Here is a 22,278-nt window from a genome sequence, read left to right as displayed (position 1 = left end):
ACCAGACCTTTTGTCTCAAGGTCCTTTTTTCCATCAGGATCTGAAATCCTTAAATTTAAAGGTATGGAGATTGAACGCTTGATTCTTGGTCAAAGAGGTTTCTCTGACTCTGTGATTAATACTATGTTACAGGCTCGTAAATTTGTATTCAGAGAGATATATTATAGAGTCTGGAAGACTTATATTTCTTGGTGTCTTTCTCATCATTTTTCTTGGCATTCTTTTAGAATACCGAGAATATTACAATTTCTTCAGGATGGTTTAGATAAGGGTTTGTCCGCAAGTTCCTTGAAAGGTCAAATCTCTGCTCTTTCTGTTCTTTTTCACAGAAAGATTGCTATTCTTCCTGATATTCATTGTTTTGTACAAGCTTTGGTTCGTATAAAGCCTGTCATTAAGTCAATTTCTCCTCCTGGAGTTTGAATTTGGTTCTGGGGGCTCTTCAAGCTCCTCCTTTTGAACCTATGCATTCATTGGATATTAAATTACTTTCTTGGAAAGTTTTGTTCCTTTTGGCCATCTCTTCTACCAGAAGAGTTTCTGAATTATCTGCTCTTTCTTGTGAGTCTCCTTTTCTGATTCTTCATCAGGATAAGGCGGTGTTGCGAACTTCTTTTGAATTTTACCTAAAGTTGTGAATTCCAACAACATTAGTAGAGAAATTGTGGTTCCTTCATTATGTCCTAATCCTAAGAATTCTAAGGAGAAATCGTTGCATTCTTTGGATGTTGTTAGAGCTTTGAAATCTTTCTGTAAGACTTCTAGTCTATTTGTTATCTTTTCCGGTTCTAGGAAAGGCCAGAAAGCTTCTGCCATTTCTTTGGCATCTTGGTTGAAATCTTTAATTCATCTTGCCTATGTTGAGTCGGGTAAAATTCCGCCTCAGAGAATTACAGCTCATTCTACTAGGTCAGTATCTACTTCCTGGGCGTTTAGGAATGAAGCTTCGGTTGACCAGATCTGCAAAGCAGCAACTTGGTCCTCTTTGCATACTTTTACTAAATTCTACCATTTTGATGTATTTTCTTCTTCTGAAGCAGTTTTTGGTAGAAAAGTTCTTCAGGCAGCGGTTTCAGTTTGAATCTTCTGCTTATGTTTTTTGTTAAACTTTATTTTGGGTGTGGATTATTTTCAGCAGGAATTGGCTGTCTTTATTTTATCCCTCCCTCTCTAGTGACTCTTGTGTGGAAAGATCCACATCTTGGGTAGTCATTATCCCATACGTCACTAGCTCATGGACTCTTGTTAATTACATGAAAGAAAACATAATTTATGTAAGAACTTACCTGATAAATTCATTTCTTTCATATTAACAAGAGTCCATGAGGCCCACCCTTTTTTGTGGTGGTTATGATTTTTTTGTATAAAGCACAATTATTCCAATTCCTTATTTTATATGCTTCGCACTTTTTTTTCTTATCACCCCACTTCTTGGCTATTCGTTAAACTGATTTGTGGGTGTGGTGAGGGGTGTATTTATAGGCATTTTAAGGTTTGGGAAACTTTGCCCCTCCTGGTAGGAATGTATATCCCATACGTCACTAGCTCATGGACTCTTGTTAATATGAAAGAAATGAATTTATCAGGTAAGTTCTTACATAAATTATGTTTTCCATGGCAGTCTCCCTTATGTGTGCTAAGAGCCTCCCCCTCAATCAACAAGTTAGTTTGGATTCTCTGCTAACCCATATGGGCATCCTCTGTAATGATCATGAGTGAATTCTGTCATGTAACTTCTTTGCATAACCAATCTCTTCCAACCAAAATACTAGTTTCAAAATTTTCAACTACCATACATATAGTCAATAGATGGAACCAGGACGATCTTTCAGATGCAGGAATAGTCCTTTCTGTACATCTATCACAGAGTGCGTGTGTGTTGCTCCTGTCTTTCTAATTTTAAGAGGAAGGGTTCTGCGATACCTCACTTGTGAAAATCACTTTTTACAATGATTACTCCAAAGTTCCTTGTCTCCATAGACCTGAAAAATGCCTCCTTATATTGTATTTTCAGCATGCCATTTCAAATGCATGTTTGCAGCCAATAATGCACACTTCCAGTTGATGGCTCTGTCTTTAGACACAATTTATATTACAAATAATAGCCATTGTGTCTGTTTTCCTTTAGGGCTTTCAAACATGATGGCAGATGGGGAGTTTTTAAGGACCAGCTGTGGATCACCAAATTATGCGGCACCAGAAGTAATTTCGGGAAGGTAAGATTCTCTGCGACTTACTAGTCAGCCAGTCAGTCCCGGACAAGCAGAAAATTACAAAAACAATCTCTATCCTGTGTTTACCTTTTAGGGCCTGATGATCTAAAGCTTTCAGGTCAGATGAGATGATGATTAAAAAAAAAAAAAAAAATCCTCCACTGGAAAATCCCTCAAGATTCTAATAGGCAGATTTTGCTTTACTTCTCAGGGGGGGTCCCTGCATTTCGGCATTTTGAGAGAGAGAGAGAGAGAGAGAAGCGCAATATAGCACTGCATGCATTTTGTTACATTTGCACTCTGTGTTTTGTGTTTTTAGATTACTTTAGACTTCAGATTGTGTGTGTTTTTTTTTTTTTTTTTTTTTAATTTGGTTTTTTTTTTTTTTACCTTTTTTAAAGGGACAATCATCCAAAACTGGAATCCCACATGGATGCATTTCAGTTTTAAATAGAAACATTTTTGTAATATACATGTATTGGCAATAATGCTAATACAAGCTATAGCTGTTTCAAAAGTCTATTTAAAGGGACTGTCAATACCAGAATTTTTGTTGTTTTAAAAGATGGATAATCCCTTAATTATCCATTCCCCAGTTTTTCATAACCAACAGTTATAATACATGTTTTACCTCTGTAATTACTTTGTACCTAAGCCTCTGCACACTGCCCCCTTATTTAATATCTTTTGACAGACTTGCATTTTAGCTAATCAGTGATCACTCCTCGGCAAATTCATGCGCATGAGCTCAATGTTATCTATATGAAACACATGAACTAATGCCCTCTAGTGGTGAAACTTCTTGAGAGGAAGTTTAGAGTAAATCTACTCTGAATAAAACTGAACTTCAATCAAGGTTTTATTATTTTGAATGCCAGACACCAAAAACTTCACCTCCTCCATGAAGAGAGGCAAAGAGAATGACTGGGGGTTATGGGTAAGGGAAGTGAAATATATAGCAGCTTTGCTGTGGTGCGCTTTGCCTCCTCCTGCTGGCCAGGAGTGATGGTCCCACTAGTAATTGATGATTCCGTGGAAATTGTATGCTCTGTCTAAATCGACGTGGGGGGAATTTGGTATACATGTCCCTTTACCTTCAATCTCCCTGTGAGATTCTGTATTCCAGAGTTATTTTCTTTAGACCCGGTGATAAAATATTCTCCATCTTGGACAATTTTTTTATAGTACAGGCTTCACAGCGGCTGAATTCTCTGAGAAAAGGGCAGAACTTTGAAGACAGAGTGAGAGGAGATTTTCATAGAAAGTAATGAGACTCTCTAATACAGAAACTCACAGAGAGAATTCTTAGTTTGCAGCAAATGCATCTTAAACGGAAATGTTTTCACTGCAATTTAACTTGAATTTGCCTCTAGTTTAGTATACATTACATTGTCAGTTAAATGTGTATTGTGAATTTTGAGCAAACTTCACCTGTATACAGCTGACAAAATAAATCCGTGAGAGCTTCATAATAAAAATAACAACAAAAATAAAAACTTATTATTAAACTAGTATTTTTATATAGAGCCTTTCTCCCAGTGGGACTCAAAGTGCTTTTTCAGCGCTCCCTCTCGGAATTAACCAAATCGGCTGAATAGTTGTTGTTGTTACACAATTTAATGGTACTCATTTTATCTACCTCGGAAGGATGAAGGGCTGAGTCGGCCTTGCTGGGATTTGAACCTGTTACCTTGGATCTTTTAAGCAGGCTTTTTTGCAGTCAGGGCATTTTACCAACTGAGCTACCTCAGTGTACAGTGCTTTGCCATATCTTACAAATTGTGAGATTCAGACATACCCTGGCAACTCCTCTGTCCCTCCTACTTTCTGTAGCTGTCTGTATATTTCTGTGTATCTTTTACAAATCGCATTACTCTTTTAAAATGAAACCAAGTAAGATCTTTATTTGTTAAAGTGACACACACTTTTATAATAGTCAGAATTTGTAAAATCAATGCTGTATCTAAATGCATTAAAACAAAGTGCAAAACTTCAATGTAATAAAACTTAAAGGGACATTGTACACTAGATTTTTCTTTCCATAAATGTTTTGTCGATGATCCATTTTATATAGCCCATCTGGGTATGTTATTTAAAAATAAGCAAAACTATACATTTTTACAAACGCGCTGATTTTCAGACTCCTAGCCAAGCCCCAAAGTTTTAGATGCATACTGATGTATACATATGGGTCTTTTCATATGCAGGGGGTTCTGCTGTCAGCCCCTTTCAGTGGGTGTCCCAGGCTAATCTCATCAACAGTACTAAATTGGGAGCTTTGAAGTAAGTTTCTATAGGTTTTATATTGGATTTTTATATCCGTATCTGTGCACAATATTCTTTATAGTAGTGTATTACATGCAGTTAAATGAAAATTGGTGTATACTGCCCCTTTAAAGGGCCCAATCTGTCTAAAATAATATAAAATACAAAGTATAAGTGTAACAACTTTAGTCATGCAGTGCCATATTGCACTCTGCTGGTCTCTCCCTCACATACAGAAATGCAAGGAAGTATAGCAACATTTACCCGTCTATAATCTTGTGAGATCTTGCAGTGGTGGAGGATAATTTTAAGATCTCATCTGAGTGTAGAGCTTTATGGGAGACTTCTCATTTCTTTGGGACTTCCAGATACTGTTTTTTTTTTTTTTTTTTTTTTCTTAGAGCATTCAGTGAGTTCAGCCCTTGTGAATACAGATTTGTCCCAAGGTATTGGTACCCTTGCATTGTAGGAAAGAAACACAAAAAATCCAAACTGGAGTTTGCAAACATGCATGTTGACAAGCCAGTCCTCCTGGGAGAACGTCCTTTGGACAAATAAAACAAAAGTAGATTTTCTTCTTAAGCGGATAGAGTCCACAACTGCATTCATTATTTAGGAGGCAAAGACAACCCAGCCAAAGGCTTAAATACTCCTCCCACTCCCCTCATCCCCCAGTCATTTTTTGCCTTTCGTCCCAGGAGGATGGCAGAGAAGTGTCAGAATTTTTAATTTTTGTTTGTCTCTTATGGAGGGTAGTACTCTTCGGCATGGGACAGGAGTTTTAAGTAGTCCTGTCAGTCTCTCAGTGAGGGCTTGGATGAAAGTTAGAGTCCGGAGATGCAGGGAGTTTCTTTCTGCAAAACCATCCCAACTCATATTAACAGCTCCTCAAGCAATCTGTGTTGTCTAACTTCTCTTCGCTGCCTGCTTTCTTCTCTCAAGTCCATGGTGGAGGCGATGCTACTATCAGTCACTTGAAGGGCCGTGTTTCTGTTCCACGGCGTAGATTCCGGTAAGATAATTTCATTTTACTTTATTTGCAATGTGAATGTTTCCCGAGAGGCTACCACCTTGCGGGTCTAACTTATACATAAGGGTCTCAGTGAGTATCTTTTAGTATCTTGGAATCGAGGGTTAATATCTCCTGAGGGGGGTTATTGAACAGGGGGGTTTATAATCATGTTTATTTGATTCAACCTGCTTATGTGCAATGTTTACTGGGCTCGTGGTTGGAACATTGCGGCCTTTTAGTTGGGCCCGCTTGTTTGGACTGTACGGTTCACCTTGTGTTCGGGCGTGGCTCCATTCAGTTTTTCCATTTCCGCATTCCAGACCGCGTGTAGGGATGACTGTGCTATCCTTACGCTCGTTCCTGTACCTGTTTCGGGATTCTTTGTTTCCCTGTCTTGGATCCCAGAGGCTCGGTTTATCCAGCTGATTGTGGGTTTGCAGGTCACAGTCTCCGCTGGATGTGTGAGCTTTTTTGAGTCTATCTTGTTAGCTTAGTCTGCTAGGGTATAGATTTTCTTTTCAACTTGCTCCATTGATTAGAAGAGGGTTTACTCTTCCTTCAGGTTCTGAGGGTTTACTCTCCTTCTTGGGGGGCCTCGATTGAGGTTTTGTGTTCCCCTTTTCAGGGACCTGTGTGTAGGTCCGGCGACTTGGGTTGCCTGAAACGTGCCCTCTTTCTGGGGGTTGCTTTGGCGGCCTGTTTCTTGCTTGACTGCTTCGTCCTTGCAAGTACCCTCTGTCATCATGTTGGGACTCTGTGTTCTCAAACTTGGGGTTTTTCACCTGGGTGTATTACACACTTTTTCTTGGTCTAATACTTTTGTATTCTATGGCCAGACACTGGGAGGACTTTGCCTCTTCAGTTACATTCCGTGCTTGCAGGATATTGGAGAGACATCTGTTCTGTCTCTGTGCCCGGTCTTATCCCGAGTTTCGCTTGGTATAGGCGTAGTCTCCTTTCCCTGTTTGGGCCCCTTTTTGGGTCTCTGTGAGCTGGGCTCACTCGTGGAGGTGTTCTTTTTGTATTAGGGGACCTTTCGGTTTGCTTGGTTCTCCTTTGCCTTGTTCCCTTGGAGGTTTCGGCTGGTGTCTCCTTTATTTGTGGAGATGAGCGGTGGGGGCTGTTTGTTGGGCGACGGTGTTTCCTGGAAGACTGTTGGTCCAGTCAAGGTTATTTTGCGGTCTCTGGTTTGGTTTCTGGACTTACTGCAAGTCAGTATCATTGTGGCTTTTCCTCTTAAATTTTTCTAGGCTTTTTTTTTTTTTTTTGGTTAGAGGTTCAAGCCTGGTGCCCTCAGTATGGGCCGCCTATTGTACCCTCCTGTTTTGGCATTGAATGTCCTCTATAGCTTGGGTATTTTCCCAAAAGTAATGAATGCAGCTGTTGTCTCGTTCCATTTAAGAAGAAAAACATAAATTATGCTTACCTGATCATTTCCTTTTCTTTTGATGGAAAGAGTCCACAGCTCACCACCCGTAATTTTATGTGGGGCGTCCTTATATTCTTCTGGCACCTTTCTTCTTCTACTGTTCCTTGTTCCTCGGCAGAATGGCTGGGGGATGAGGGGAGTGGGAGGAGTATTTAAGCCTTTGGTTGGGTTGTCTTTGCCTCCTCCTGGTGGCCAGGTTCTGAATTCCCAAAAGTAATGAATGCAGCGGTGTACTCTATCAGGTAAGCATAATTTGTTATTTTTGGCAAATCGCCAAGCAACTTTTACAGAAGAAGAAAAGCTTTCAAAGAGTAGACCATGGAGGAGGCTCTTTGATGTTTTGTGGTTGCTTTACTGCCCCTGGCACTTAGTGCCTAGAATCTGTGCAGGGCACAATGAAATCAGAAGACTATCAAGGCATTGGGGAGCGAAACGTACTGTCCAGTGTCAGAAAGCTGTCTCAGCCTCAGGCTATGGGTCCTCCTGCAGGATAATGACCCAAAACATACCTCCAAAAAGCACCCAAGAATGGATGAGAACATACTGTACCGTTCTAAGAAGCCTTCTGTGAGTACAGATGTAAATCGTTTCGAACATCTGTGAAAAGAGATGAAACTCGCAGTTGGGAAAAGGCACCGATCAAATCGAATATAGCTGGAGTAGTTTCCTCAAGAGTGGGCCACTTTTTTCGTAAAACTCACAATTTTCTCTAAGTAAAAATTTGAAAAACTTTTAGCCACATCTGCCCCAAGGCAGAACATGCTGCAATCTGTGATGTCATTGCAGAAAATGCAACATGTCTGCAGAAAGAAAGGTGTGCCGGTTAAAATCAAATTTGTGCCTGTACTTCTCATTTCTACTTGTAGGTGCCACTGTTCCATTATAGCTCAATGTAAATATTCTCCCCCTCCTGAACTCTGATGCGGTACAGAGTGACAGCACAAATGGGGGAGGTGGTGAGCTACATACACTGTGGTTCAGCCTTTATGATGGCATCTGGTAAACATTAGTTTTCTCCCTTGCCCCCCCCCCCAATTTAATGCATAAAAAAAATGATGGGATCACTTTTTATTCTGTGCTATTTGGTAATGTAGAGACTCTGTATTTATATGGTGCTTACATTGCATCCCACTTTCCAGGTCAGATTTCTTTCATGTAATTAGCAAGAGTCCATGAGCTAGTGACGTATGGGATATACATTCCTACCAGGAGGGGCAAAGTTTCCCAAACCTCAAAATGCCTATAAATACACCCCTCACCACACCCACAATTCAGTTTTACAAACTTTGCCTCCGATGGAGGTGGTGAAGTAAGTTTGTGCTAGATTCTACGTTGATATGCGCTCCGCAGCATGTTGGAGCCCGGTTTTCCTCTCAGCGTGCAGTGAATGTCAGAGGGATGTGAGGAGAGTATTGCCTATTTGAATGCAGTGATCTCCTTCTACGGGGTCTATTTCATAGGTTCTCTGTTATCGGTCGTAGAGATTCATCTCTTACCTCCCTTTTCAGATCGACGATATACTCTTATATATACCATTACCTCTGCTGATTCTCGTTTCAGTACTGGTTTGGCTTTCTACAAACATGTAGATGAGGGTCCTGGGGTAAGTAAATCTTATTTTCTGTGACTCTCCAAGCTATGGTTGGGCACTTTATTTATAAAGTTCTAAATATATGTATTCAAACATTTATTTGCCTTGACTCAGAATGTTCAACTTTCCTTATTTTCAGACAGTCAGTTTCATATTTGGGATAATGCATTTGATTTAATCTTTTTTTTCTTACCTTCAAAAATTTGACTCTTCCCTGTGGGCTGTTAGGCTCGCGGGGGCTGAAAATGCTTCATTTTATTGCGTCATTCTTGGCGCGGACTTTTTTGTCGCAAAAAATTCGTTTCCGTTTCCGGCGTCATACGTGTCGCCGGAAGTTGCGTCATTTTTTGACGTTATTTTGCGCCAAAAATGTCGGCGTTACGGATGTGGCGTCATTTTGGCGCCAAAAAGCATTTAGGCGCCAAATAATGTGGGCGTCTTATTGGCGCGAAAAATATGGGCGTCGCTTTTGTCTCCACATTATTTAAGTCTCATTTTTCATTGCTTCTGGTTGCTAGAAGCTTGTTCTTTGGCATTTTTTCCCATTCCTGAAACTGTCATTTAAGGAATTTGATCAATTTTGCTTTATATATATGTTGTTTTTTCTCTTACATATTGCAAGATGTCTCACGTTGCATCTGAGCCAGAAGATACTACAGGAAAATCGCTGTCTAGTGCTGGATCTACCAAAGCTAAGTGTATCTGCTGTAAACTTTTGGTAGCTATTCCTCCAGCTGTTGTTTGTATTGATTGTCATGACAAACTTGTTAAAGCAGATAATATTTCCTTTAGTAAAGTACCATTGCCTGTTGCAGTTCCTTCTTCAACATCTAAGGTGCAGAATGTTCCTGATAATATAAGAGATTTTGTTTCAGAATCCATAAAGAAGGCTATGTCTGTTATTTCTCCTTCTAGTAAACGTAAAAAATCTTTTAAAACTTCTCTCCCTACAGATGAATTTTTAAATGAACATCATCATTCTGATTCTGATGACTCTTCTGGTTCAGAGGATTCTGTCTCAGAGATTGATGCTGATAAATCTTCATATTTATTTAAAATGGAATTTATTCGTTCTTTACTTAAAGAAGTACTAATTGCTTTAGAAATAGAGGATTCTGGTCCTCTTGATACTAATTCTAAACGTTTGGATAAGGTATTTAAAGCTCCTGTGGTTATTCCAGAAGTTTTTCCTGTTCCTAATGCTATTTCTGCAGTAATTTCCAAAGAATGGGATAAATTGGGTAATTCATTTACTCCTTCTAAACGTTTTAAGCGATTATATCCTGTGCCGTCTGACAGATTAGAATTTTGGGACAAAATCCCTAAAGTTGATGGGGCTATTTCTACCCTTGCTAAACGTACTACTATTCCTACGTCAGATGGTACTTCGTTTAAGGATCCTTTAGATAGGAAAATTGAATCCTTTCTAAGAAAAGCTTATCTGTGTTCAGGTAATCTTCTTAGACCTGCAATATCTTTGGCTGATGTTGCTGCAGCTTCAACTTTCTGGTTGGAAACTTTAGCGCAACAAGTAACACATCATGATTCTCATGATATTATTATTCTACAGCATGCTAATAATTTTATCTGTGATGCCATTTTTGATATTATCAGAGTTGATGTCAGGTTTATGTCTCTAGCTATTTTAGCTAGAAGAGCTTTATGGCTTAAAACTTGGAATGCTGATATGGCTTCTAAATCTACTTTACTTTCCATTTCTTTCCAGGGTAACAAATTATTTGGTTCTCAGTTGGATTCCATTATTTCAACTGTTACTGGTGGGAAAGGGACTTTTTTACCACAGGATAAAAAATCTAAAGGTAAAAGCAGGGCTAATAATCGTTTTCGTTCCTATCGTTTCAACAAAGAACAAAAGCCTGATCCTTCATCCTCAGGAGCAGTTTCAGTTTGGAAACCATCTCCAGTCTGGAATAAATCCAAGCCAGCTAGAAAGGCAAAGCCTGCTTCTAAGTCCACATGAAGGTGCGGCCCTCATTCCAGCTCAGCTGGTAGGGGGCAGGTTACGTTTTTTCAAGGAAATTTGGATCAATTCTGTTCACAATCTTTGGATTCAGAGCATTGTTTCAGAAGGGTACAGAATTGGTTTCAAGATGAGACCTCCTGCAAAGAGATTTTTTCTTTCCCGTGTCCCAGTAAATCCAGTAAAAGCTCAAGCATTTCTGAAATGTGTTTCAGATCTAGAGTTGACTGGAGTAATTATGCCGGTTCCAGTTCCGGAACAGGGGATGGGGTTTTATTCAAATTATATGTCCACAATAGATTTACAGGATGCATATCTGCATATTCCGATTCATCCAGATCATTATCAGTTCCTGAGATTCTCTTTTTTTGGACAAGCATTACCAGTTTGTGGCTCTGCCGTTTGGCCTAGCTACAGCTCCAAGAATTTTTACAAAGGTTCTCGGTGCCCTTCTGTCTGTAATCAGAGAACAGGGTATTGTGGTATTTCCTTATTTGGACGATATCTTGGTACTTGCTCAGTCTTTATATTTAGCAGAATTTCATACGAATCGACTTGTGTTGTTTCTTCAAGATCATGGTTGGAGGATCAATTTACCAAAAAGTTCATTGATTCCTCAGACAAGGGTAACCTTTCTGGGTTTCCAGATGGATTCAGTGTCCATGACTCTGTCTTTAACAGACAAGAGACGTCTAAAATTGATTGCAGCTTGTCGAAACCTTCAGTCACAATCATTCCCTTCGGTAGCCTTATGCATGGAAATTTTAGGTCTTATGACTGCTGCATTGGACGCGATCCCCTTTGCTCGTTTTCACATGCGACCTCTTCAGCTCTGTATGCTGAAGCAATGGTGCAAGGATTACACGAAGATATCTCAATTAATCTTTAAAACCGATTGTTCGACACTCTCTAACATGGTGGACAGATCACCATCGTTTAATTCAGGGGGCTTCTTTTGTGCTTCCGACCTGGACTGTAATTTCAACAGATGCAAGTCTCACAGGTTGGGGAGCTGTGTGGGGATCTCTGACGGCACAAGGAGTTTGGGAATCTCAGGAGGTGAGATTACCGATCAATATTTTGGAACTCCGTGCAATTTTCAGAGCTCTTCAGTTTTGGCCTCTTCTGAAGAGAGAATCGTTCATTTGTTTTCAAACAGACAATGTCACAACTGTGGCATACATCAATCATCAAGGAGGGACTCACAGTCCTCTGGCTATGAAAGAAGTATCTCGAATTTTGGTTTGGGCGGAATCCAGCTCCTGTCTAATCTCTGCAGTTCATATCCCAGGTATAGACAATTGGGAAGCGGATTATCTCAGTCGCCAAACGTTGCATCCGGGCGAATGGTCTCTTCACCCAGAGGTATTTCTTCAGATTGTTCAAATGTGGGAACTTCCAGAAATAGATCTGATGGCGTCCCATCTAAACAAGAAACTTCCCAGGTATCTGTCCAGATCCCGGGATCCTCAGGCGGAGGCAGTGGATGCATTATCACTTCCTTGGAAGTATCATCCTGCCTATATCTTTCCGCCTCTAGTTCTTCTTCCAAGAGTAATCTCCAAGATTCTGAAGGAATGCTCGTTTGTTCTGCTGGTAGCTCCGGCATGGCCTCACAGGTTTTTGTATGCGGATCTTGTCCGGATGGCCTCTTGCCAACCGTGGACTCTTCCGTTAAGACCAGACCTTCTGTCACAAGGTCCTTTTCTTTCATGTAATTAACAAGAGTCCATGAGCTAGTGACGTATGGGATATACATTCCTACCAGGAGGGGCAAAGTTTCCCAAACCTTAAAATGCCTATAAATACACCCCTCACCACACCCACAAATCAGTTTTTACAAACTTTGCCTCCAAGGGAGGTGGTGAAGTAAGTTTGTGCTAGATTCTACGTTGATATGCGCTCCGCAGCAAGTTGGAGCCCGGTTTTCCTCTCAGCGTGCAGTGAATGTCAGAGGGATGTGAGGAGAGTATTGCCTATTGAATGCAGTGATCTCCTTCTACGGGGTCTATTTCATAAGGTTCTCTGTTATCGGTCGTAGAGATTCATCTCTTACCTCCCTTTTCAGATCGACGATATACTCTTATATTTACCATTTCCTCTACTGATTCTCGTTTCAGTACTGGTTTGGCTTTCTACAAACATGTAGATGAGTGTCCTGGGGTAAGTAAGTCTTATTTTCTGTGACACTCTAAGCTATGGTTGGGCACTTTATTTTTAAAGTTCTAAATATATGTATTCAAACATTTATTTGCCTTGACTCAGAATGTTCAACTTTCCTTATTTCCAGACAGTCAGTTTCATATTTGGGATTATGCTTTAATTATCATATTTTTCTTACCTCAAAAATTTGACTTTTTCCCTGTGGGCTGTTAGGCTCGCGGGGGCTGAAAATGCTTCATTTTATTGCGTCATTCTTGGCGCGGACTTTTTTGGCGCAAAAATTCATTTCGTTTCCGGCGTCATACGTGTCGCCGGAAGTTGCGTCATTTTTTTGACGTTATTTTGCGCCAAAAATGTCGGCGTTCCGGATGTGGCGTCATTTTTGGCGCCAAAAGCATTTAGGCGCCAAATAATGTGGGCGTCTTATTTGGCGCCAAAAAATATGGGCGTCGTTTTTGTCTCCACATTATTTCAGTCTCATTTTTCATTTGCTTCTGGTTGCTAGAAGCTTGATGTTTGGCATTTTTTTCCCATTCCTGAAACTGTCTTATAAGGAATTTGATCTATTTTGCTTTATATGTTGTTTTTTCTCTTACATATTGCAAGATGTCTCACGTTGCATCTGAGCCAGAAGATACTACAGGAAAACCTCTGCCTGCTGGATCTACCAAAGCTAAGTGTATCTGCTGTAAACTTTTGGTAGCTATTCCTCCAGCTGTTGTTTGTATTAAATGTCATGACAAACTTGTTAATGCAGATAATATTTCCTTTAGTGATGTACCATTGCCTGTTGCAGTTCCCTCAACATCTAAGTTGCAGAATGTTCCTGATAACATAAGAGATTTTGTTTCTGAATCCATAAAGAAGGCTTTGTCTGTTATTTCTCCTTCTAGTAAACGTAAAAAGTCTTTTAAATCTTCTCTCTCTACAGATGAATTTTTAAATGAACACCATCATTCTGATTCTTTGGACTCTTCTGGTTCAGAGGATTCTGTCTCAGAGATTGATGCTGATAAATCTTCATATTTATTTAAGATGGAATTTATTCGCTCTTTACTTAAAGAAGTACTAATTGCTTTAGAAATAGAGGATTCTAGTCCTCTTGATACTAATTCTATACGTTTGGATAAGGTTTTTAAAGCTCCTGCGGTTATTCCAGAAGTCTTTCCTGTTCCTAATGCTATTTCTGCAGTAATTGCTAAGGAATGGGATAGATTGGGTAATTCATTTACTCCTTCTAAACGTTTTAAGCAATTATATCCTGTTCCGCCTGACAGATTAGAATTTTGGGACAAAATCCCTAAAGTTGATGGGGCTATTTCTACCCTTGCTAAACGTACTACCATTCCTACATCAGATGGTACCTCGTTTAAGGATCCTTTAGATAGAAAAATTGAATCTTTTCTAAGAAAAGCTTATCTATGTTCAGGTAATCTTCTTAGACCTGCTATATCATTGGCTGATGTTGCTGCAGCTTCAACTTTTTGGTTGGAAACTCTAGCGCAACAAGTAACAAATCGTGATTCTCATGATATTATTATTCTTCTCCAGCATGCTAATAATTTCATCTGTGATGCCATTTTTGATATTATTAGAGTTGATGTTAGATTTATGTCTCTGGCTATCTTAGCCAGAAGAGCTTTATGGCTTAAGACTTGGAATGCTGATATGGCTTCTAAATCAACTCTACTTTCCATTTCTTTCCAGGGAAACAAATTATTTGGTTCTCAGTTGGATTCTATTATTTCAACTGTTACTGGTGGGAAAGGAACTTTTTTACCACAGGATAAAAAGTCTAAAGGTAAAAACAGGGCTAACAATCGTTTTCGTTCCTTTCGTTTCAACAAAGAACAAAAGCCTGATCCTTCGTCCTCAGGAGCAGTTTCAGTTTGGAAACCATCTCCAGTCTGGAATAAATCCAAGCCTGCTAGAAAGGCAAAGCCTGCTTCTAAGTTCACATGAAGGTACGGCCCTCATTCCAGTTCAGCTGTTAGGGGGCAGGTTACGTTTTTTCAAAGAAATTTGGATCAGTTCTGTTCACAATCTTTGGATTCAGAACATTGTTTCAGAAGGGTACAGAATTGGTTTCAAGATGAGACCTCCTGCAAAGAGATTTCTCCAACATAGGTGTGTCCGGTCCACGGCGTCATCCTTACTTGTGGGGATATTCTCTTCCCCAACAGGAAATGGCAAAGAGCCCAGCAAAGCTGGTCACATGATCCCTCCTAGGCTCCGCCTACCCCAGTCATTCTCTTTGCCGTTGTACAGGCAACATCTCCACGGAGATGGCTTAGAGTTTTTTAGTGTTTAACTGTAGTTTTTCATTATTCAATCAAGAGTTTGTTATTTTCAAATAGTGCTGGTACGTACTATTTACTCAGAAACAGAAAAGAGATGAAGAATTCTGTTTGTATGAGGAAAATGATTTTAGCAACCGTAACTAAAATCCATGGCTGTTCCACACAGGACTGTTGAGAGCAATTAACTTCAGTTGGGGGAACAGAGTGCAGTCTCTTACTGCTTGAGGTATGACACATTCTAACAAGACGATGTAATGCTGGAAGCTGTCATTTTCCCTATGGGATCCGGTAAGCCATGTTTATTACGATTGTAAATAAGGGCTTCACAAGGGCTTATTTAAACTGTAGACTTTTTCTGGGCTAAATCGATTGATTATTAACACATATTTAGCCTTGAGGAATCATTTTATCTGGGTATTTTGATATAATAATATCGGCAGGCACTGTTTTAGACACCTTATTCTTTAGGGGCTTTCCCAAAGCATAGGCAGAGTCTCATTTTCGCGCCGGTGTTGCGCACTTGTTTTTGAGAGGCATGGCATGCAGTCGCATGTGAGAGGAGCTCTGATACTTATAAAAGACTTCTGAAGGCGTCATTTGGTATCGTATTCCCCTTTGGGTTTGGTTGGGTCTCAGCAAAGCAGATACCAGGGACTGTAAAGGGGTTAAAGCTTAAAACGGCTCCGGTTCCGTTATTTTAAGGGTTAAAGCTTCCAAAATTGGTGTGCAATATTTTCAAAGCTTTAAGACGCTGTGGTGAAAATTTGGTGAATTTTGAACAATTCCTTCATGTTTTTTCGCAATTGCAGTAATAAAGTGTGTTCAGTTTAAAATTTAAAGTGACAGTAACGGTTTTATTTTAAAACGTTTTTTGTACTTTCTGATCAAGTTTATGCCTGTTTAACATGTCTGAGCTACCAGATAGACTGTGTTCTGAATGTGGGGAAGCCAGTATTCCTATTCATTTAAATAAATGTGATTATGTGATAATGACAATGATGCCCAAGATGATTCCTCAAGTGAGGGGAGTAAGCATGGTACTGCATCATTCCCTCCTTCGTCTACACGAGTCTTGCCCACTCAGGAGGCCCCTAGTACATCTAGCGCGCCAATACTCCTTACTATGCAACAATTAACGGCTGTAATGGATAATTCTGTCAAAAACATTTTAGCCAAAATGAACCCTTGTCAGCGTAAGCGTGGCTGCTCTGTTTTAGTTACTGAAGAGCATGACGACGCTGATATTAATATCTCTGAAGGGCCCCTAACCCAATCTGAGGGGGCCAGGGAGGTTTTGTCTGAGGGAGAAATTACTGATTTAGGGAACATTTCTCAGCAGGCTGAATCTGATGTGATTACATTTAAATTTAAATTGGAACATCTCCGCATTTTGCTTAAGGAGGTATTATCCACTCTGGATGATTGTGAAAATTTAGTCATCCCAGAGAAACTATGTAAAATGGACAAGTTCTTAGAGGTGCCGGGGCTCCCAGAAGCTTTTCCTATACCCAAGCGGGTGGCGGACATTGTTAATAAAGAATGGGAAAGGCCCGGTATTCCTTTCGTCCCTCCCCCCATATTTAAAAAATTGTTTCCTATGGTCGACCCTAGAAAGGACTTATGGCAGTCAGTCCCCAAGGTCGAGGGAGCGGTTTCTACTTTAAACAAACGCACCACTATTCCCATAGAGGATAGTTGTGCTTTCAAAGATCCTATGGATAAAAAATTAGAAGGTTTGCTTAAAAAGATGTTTGTTCAGCAGGGTTACCTTCTACAACCCATTTCATGCATTGTCCCTGTCACTACTGCCGCATATTTCTGGTTTGATGAACTGCTTAAGGTGCTCGATAGTGACTCTCCTCCTTATGAGGAGATTATGGACAGAATCAATGCTCTCAAATTGGCTAATTCTTTCACTCTAGACGCCTCTTTGCAATTGGCTAAGTTAGCGGCTAAGAACTCTGGGTTTGCTATTGTGGCGCGCAGAGCGCTTTGGTTGAAATCTTGGTCGGCTGATGCGTCTTCCAAGAACAAGCTACTAAACATTCCTTTCAAGGGGAAAACGTTGTTTGGTCCTGACTTGAAAGAGATTATCTCTGATATCACTGGGGGTAAGGGCCACGCCCTTCCTCAGGATCGGCCTTTCAAGGCAAAAAATAGACCTAATTTTCGTCCCTTTCGTAAAAACGGACCAGCCCAAGGTGCTACGTCCTCTAAGCAAGAGGGTAATTCTTCTCAGGCCAAGCCAGCTTGGAGACCAATGCAAGGCTGGAACAAGGGAAAGCAGGCCAAGAAACCTGCCACTGCTACCAAGACAGCATGAAATATTGGCCCCCGATCCGGGACCGGATCTGGTGGGGGGCAGACTCTCTCTCTTCGCTCAGGCTTGGGCAAGAGATGTTCTGGATCCTTGGGCGCTAGAAATAGTCTCCCAGGGTTATCTTCTGGAATTCAAGGGACTTCCCCCAAGGGGGAGGTTCCACAGGTCGCAGTTGTCTTCAGACCACATAAAAAGACAGGCGTTCTTACATTGTGTAGAAGACCTGTTAAAAATGGGAGTGATTCATCCTGTTCCATTAAGAGAACAAGGGATGGGGTTCTACTCCAATCTGTTCATAGTTCCCAAAAAAGAGGGAACGTTCAGACCAATCCTAGATCTCAAGATCTTAAACAAATTTCTCAAGGTCCCATCGTTCAAGATGGAAACCATTCGAACTATCCTTCCTTCCATCCAGGAAGGTCAATTCATGACCACGGTGGATTTAAAGGATGCGTATCTACATATTCCTATCCACAAGGAACATCATCGGTTCCTAAGGTTTGCATTCCTGGACAAACATTACCAGTTCGTGGCGCTTCCTTTCGGATTAGCCACTGCTCCAAGGATTTTCACAAAGGTACTAGGGTCCCTTCTAGCGGTGCTAAGACCAAGGGGCATTGCAGTAGTACCTTACCTGGACGACATTCTGATTCAAGCGTCGTCCCTTCCTCAAGCAAAGGCTCACACGGACATTGTCCTGGCCTTTCTCAGATCTCACGGCTGGAAAGTGAACGTGGAAAAGAGTTCTCTATCCCCGTCAACAAGGGTTCCCTTCTTGGGAACAATTATAGACTCCTTAGAAATGAGGATCTTTCTAACAGAGGCCAGAAAAACAAAGCTTCTGGACTCTTGTCGGATACTTCATTCCGTTCCTCTTCCTTCCATAGCTCAGTGCATGGAAGTGATCGGGTTGATGGTGGCGGCGATGGACATAGTTCCTTTTGCGCGCATTCATCTAAGACCATTACAACTGTGCATGCTCAGTCAGTGGAATGGGGACTATACAGACTTGTCTCCGAAGATACAAGTAAATCAGAGGACCAGAGACTCACTCCGTTGGTGGCTGTCCCTGGACAATCTGTCTCAAGGGATGATGTTCCACAGACCAGAGTGGGTCATTGTCACGACCGACGCCAGTCTGATAGGCTGGGGCGCGGTCTGGGGATCCCTGAAAGCTCAGGGTCTTTGGTCTCGGGAAGAATCTCTTCTACCGATAAATATTCTGGAACTGAGAGCGATATTCAATGCGCTCCAGGCCTGGCCCCAGCTTGCGAGGACCAGGTTCATTCGGTTTCAATCAGACAACATGACGACTGTTGCGTACATCAACCATCAGGGGGGAACAAGGAGTTCCCTAGCGATGGAAGAAGTAACCAAAATTATTCTTTGGGCGGAGTCTCACTCCTGCCACCTGTCTGCTATCCACATCCCAGGAGTGGAAAATTGGGAAGCGGATTTTCTGAGTCGTCAGACATTGCATCCGGGGGAGTGGGAACTCCATCCGGAAATCTTTGCCCAAGTCACTCACCTGTGGGGCATTCCAGACATGGATCTGATGGCCTCTCGTCAGAACTTCAAAGTTCCTTGCTACGGGGCCAGATCCAGGGATCCCAAGGCGGCTCTAGTGGATGCACTAGTAGCACCTTGGACCTTCAAACTAGCTTATGTGTTCCCGCCATTTCCTCTCATCCCCAGGCTGATAGCCAGGATCAAGCAGGAGAGGGCGTCGGTGATTTTGATAGCTCCTGCGTGGCCACGCAGGACTTGGTATGCAGATCTGGTGAATATGTCGTCGGCTCCACCTTGGAAGCTACCTTTGAGACGAGACCTTCTTGTTCAGGGTCCGTTCGAACATCCGAATCTGGTTTCACTCCAGCTGACTGCGTGGAGATTGAACGCTTGATTTTATCGAAGCGAGGGTTCTCAGATTCTGTGATCGATACTCTTGTTCAGGCCAGAAAGCCTGTGACTAGAAAGATTTACCACAAAATTTGGAAAAAATATATCTGTTGGTGTGAATCTAAAGGATTCCCTTGGGACAAGGTTAAGATTCCTAGGATTCTATCCTTCCTTCAAGAAGGATTGGAAAAAGGATTATCGGCAAGTTCCCTGAAGGGACAGATTTCTGCCTTGTCGGTATTACTTCACAAAAAGCTGGCAGCTGTGCCAGATGTTCAAGCCTTTGTTCAGGCTCTGGTTAGAATCAAGCCTGTTTACAAACCTTTGACTCCTCCTTGGAGTCTCAATTTAGTTCTTTCAGTTCTTCAGGGGGTTCCGTTTGAACCCTTACATTCCGTTGATATTAAGTTATTATCTTGGAAAGTTTTGTTTTTAGTTGCGATTTCTTCTGCTAGAAGAGTCTCAGAATTATCTGCTCTGCAGTGTTCTCCTCCTTATCTGGTGTTCCATGCAGATAAGGTGGTTTTACGTACTAAACCTGGTTTTCTTCCAAAAGTTGTTTCTAACAAAAACATTAACCAGGAGATTATCGTACCTTCTCTGTGTCCAAAACCAGTTTCAAAGAAGGAACGTTTGTTGCACAATTTGGATGTTGTTCGCGCTCTAAAATTCTATTTAGATGCTACAAAGGATTTTAGACAAACATCTTCCTTGTTTGTTGTTTATTCAGGTAAAAGGAGAGGTCAAAAAGCAACTTCTACCTCTCTCTCTTTTTGGATTAAAAGCATCATCAGATTGGCTTACGAGACTGCCGGACGGCAGCCTCCCGAAAGAATCACAGCTCATTCCACTAGGGCTGTGGCTTCCACATGGGCCTTCAAGAACGAGGCTTCTGTTGATCAGATATGTAGGGCAGCGACTTGGTCTTCACTGCACACTTTTACCAAATTTTACAAGTTTGATACTTTTGCTTCTTCTGAGGCTATTTTTGGGAGAAAGGTTTTGCAAGCCGTGGTGCCTTCCATTTAGGTGACCTGATTTGCTCCCTCCCTTCATCCGTGTCCTAAAGCTTTGGTATTGGTTCCCACAAGTAAGGATGACGCCGTGGACCGGACACACCTATGTTGGAGAAAACAGAATTTATGTTTACCTGATAAATTTCTTTCTCCAACGGTGTGTCCGGTCCACGGCCCGCCCTGGTTTTTTTTAATCAGGTCTGATATTTTATTTTCTTTAACTACAGTCACCACGGTACCATATGGTTTCTCCTATGCAAATATTCCTCCTTAACGTCGGTCGAATGACTGGGGTAGGCGGAGCCTAGGAGGGATCATGTGACCAGCTTTGCTGGGCTCTTTGCCATTTCCTGTTGGGGAAGAGAATATCCCCACAAGTAAGGATGACGCCGTGGACCGGACACACCGTTGGAGAAAGAAATTTATCAGGTAAACATAAATTCTGTTTTTTTCTTTCCCATGTCCCAGTAAATCCAGTGAAAGCTCAAGCATTTCTGAATTGTGTTTCAGATCTAGAGTTGGCTGGAGTAATTATGCCAGTTCCAGTTCCGGAACAGGGGATGGGGTTTTATTCAAATCTCTTCATTGTACCAAAGAAGGAGAATTCCTTCAGACCAGTTCTGGATCTAAAATTATTGAATCGTTATGTAAGGATACCAACGTTCAAGATGGTAACTGTAAGGACTATATTGCCTTTTGTTCAGCAAGGGAATTATATGTCCACAATAGATTTACAGGATGCATATCTGCATATTCCGATTCATCCAGATCATTATCAGTTCCTGAGATTCTCTTTTCTAGACAAGCATTACCAATTTGTGGCTCTACCGTTTGGCCTTGCTACAGCTCCAAGAATTTTCACAAAGATTCTCGGTGCCCTTCTGTCTGTAATCAGAGAACAGGGTATTGTGGTATTTCCTTATTTGGACGATATCTTGGTACTTGCTCCGTCTTTACATTTAGCAGAGTCTCATACGAATCGACTTGTGTTGTTTCTTCAAGATCATGGTTGGAGGATCAATTTACCAAAAAGTTCTTTGATTCCTCAAACAAGGGTAACCTTTCTGGGTTTCCAGATAGATTCAGTGTCCATGACTTTGTCTTTAACAGACAAGAGACGTCTAAAATTGATTACAGCCTGTCGAAACCTTCAGTCTCAATCATTCCCTTCGGTAGCCTTATGCATGGAAATTCTAGGTCTTATGACTGCTGCATCGGACGCGATCCCCTTTGCTCGTTTTCACATGCGACCTCTTCAGCTCTGTATGCTGAACCAATGGTGCAGGGATTACACGAAGATATATCAATTAATATCTTTAAAACCGATTGTTCGGCACTCTCTAACGTGGTGGACAGATCACCATCGTTTAATTCAGGGGGCTTCTTTTGTTCTTCCGACCTGGACTGTAATTTCAACAGATGCAAGTCTCACAGGTTGGGGAGCTGTGTGGGGATCTCTGACGGCACAAGGAGTTTGGGAATCTCAGGAGGTGAGATTACCGATCAATATCTTGGAACTCCGTGCAGTTTTCAGAGCTCTTCAGTTTTGGCCTCTTCTGAAGAGAGAATCGTTCATTTGTTTTCAGACAGACAATGTCACAACTGTGGCATACATCAATCATCAAGGAGGGACTCACAGTCCTCTGGCTATGAAAGAAGTATCTCGAATTTTGGTTTGGGCGGAATCCAGCTCCTGTCTAATCTCTGCGGTTCATATCCCAGGTGTAGACAATTGGGAAGCGGATTATCTCAGTCGCCAAACGTTGCATCCGGGCGAATGGTCTCTTCACCCAGAGGTATTTCTTCAGATTGTTCAAATGTGGGGGCTCCCAGAGATAGATCTGATGGCCTCTCATCTAAACAAGAAACTTCCCAGGTATCTGTCCAGATCCCGGGATCCTCAGGCGGAGGCAGTGGATGCATTATCACTTCCTTGGAAGTATCATCCTGCCTATATCTTTCCGCCTCTAGTTCTTCTTCCAAGAGTAATCTCCAAGATTCTGAGGGAATGCTCGTTTGTTCTGCTAATAGCTCCGGCATGGCCTCACAGGTTTTGGTATGCGGATCTTGTCCGGATGGCATCTTGCCA

At 41.4% G+C, this 22,278-nt stretch overlaps 1 protein-coding gene across 1 annotated transcript in view; it reads left to right on the top strand.

The window, feature by feature from the left end:
• PRKAA1 (protein kinase AMP-activated catalytic subunit alpha 1) overlaps positions 1-22,278 on the top strand; it is a 144,695-nt gene that overhangs the window by 87,559 nt on the left and 34,858 nt on the right. The window contains exon 5 of the mRNA XM_053701233.1: positions 2,129-2,216. Within this exon, the coding sequence (XP_053557208.1) occupies positions 2,129-2,216 (88 nt within the window). The remainder of the gene's footprint in view (positions 1-2,128; positions 2,217-22,278) is intronic.

The sequence above is a fragment of the Bombina bombina genome, chromosome 2, assembly GCF_027579735.1.
Source record: "Bombina bombina isolate aBomBom1 chromosome 2, aBomBom1.pri, whole genome shotgun sequence".
Taxonomy (NCBI): domain Eukaryota; kingdom Metazoa; phylum Chordata; class Amphibia; order Anura; family Bombinatoridae; genus Bombina; species Bombina bombina.
Note: the sequence above shows the minus strand (reverse complement) of the source record. Positions and strands in the feature narration are given on the sequence as shown.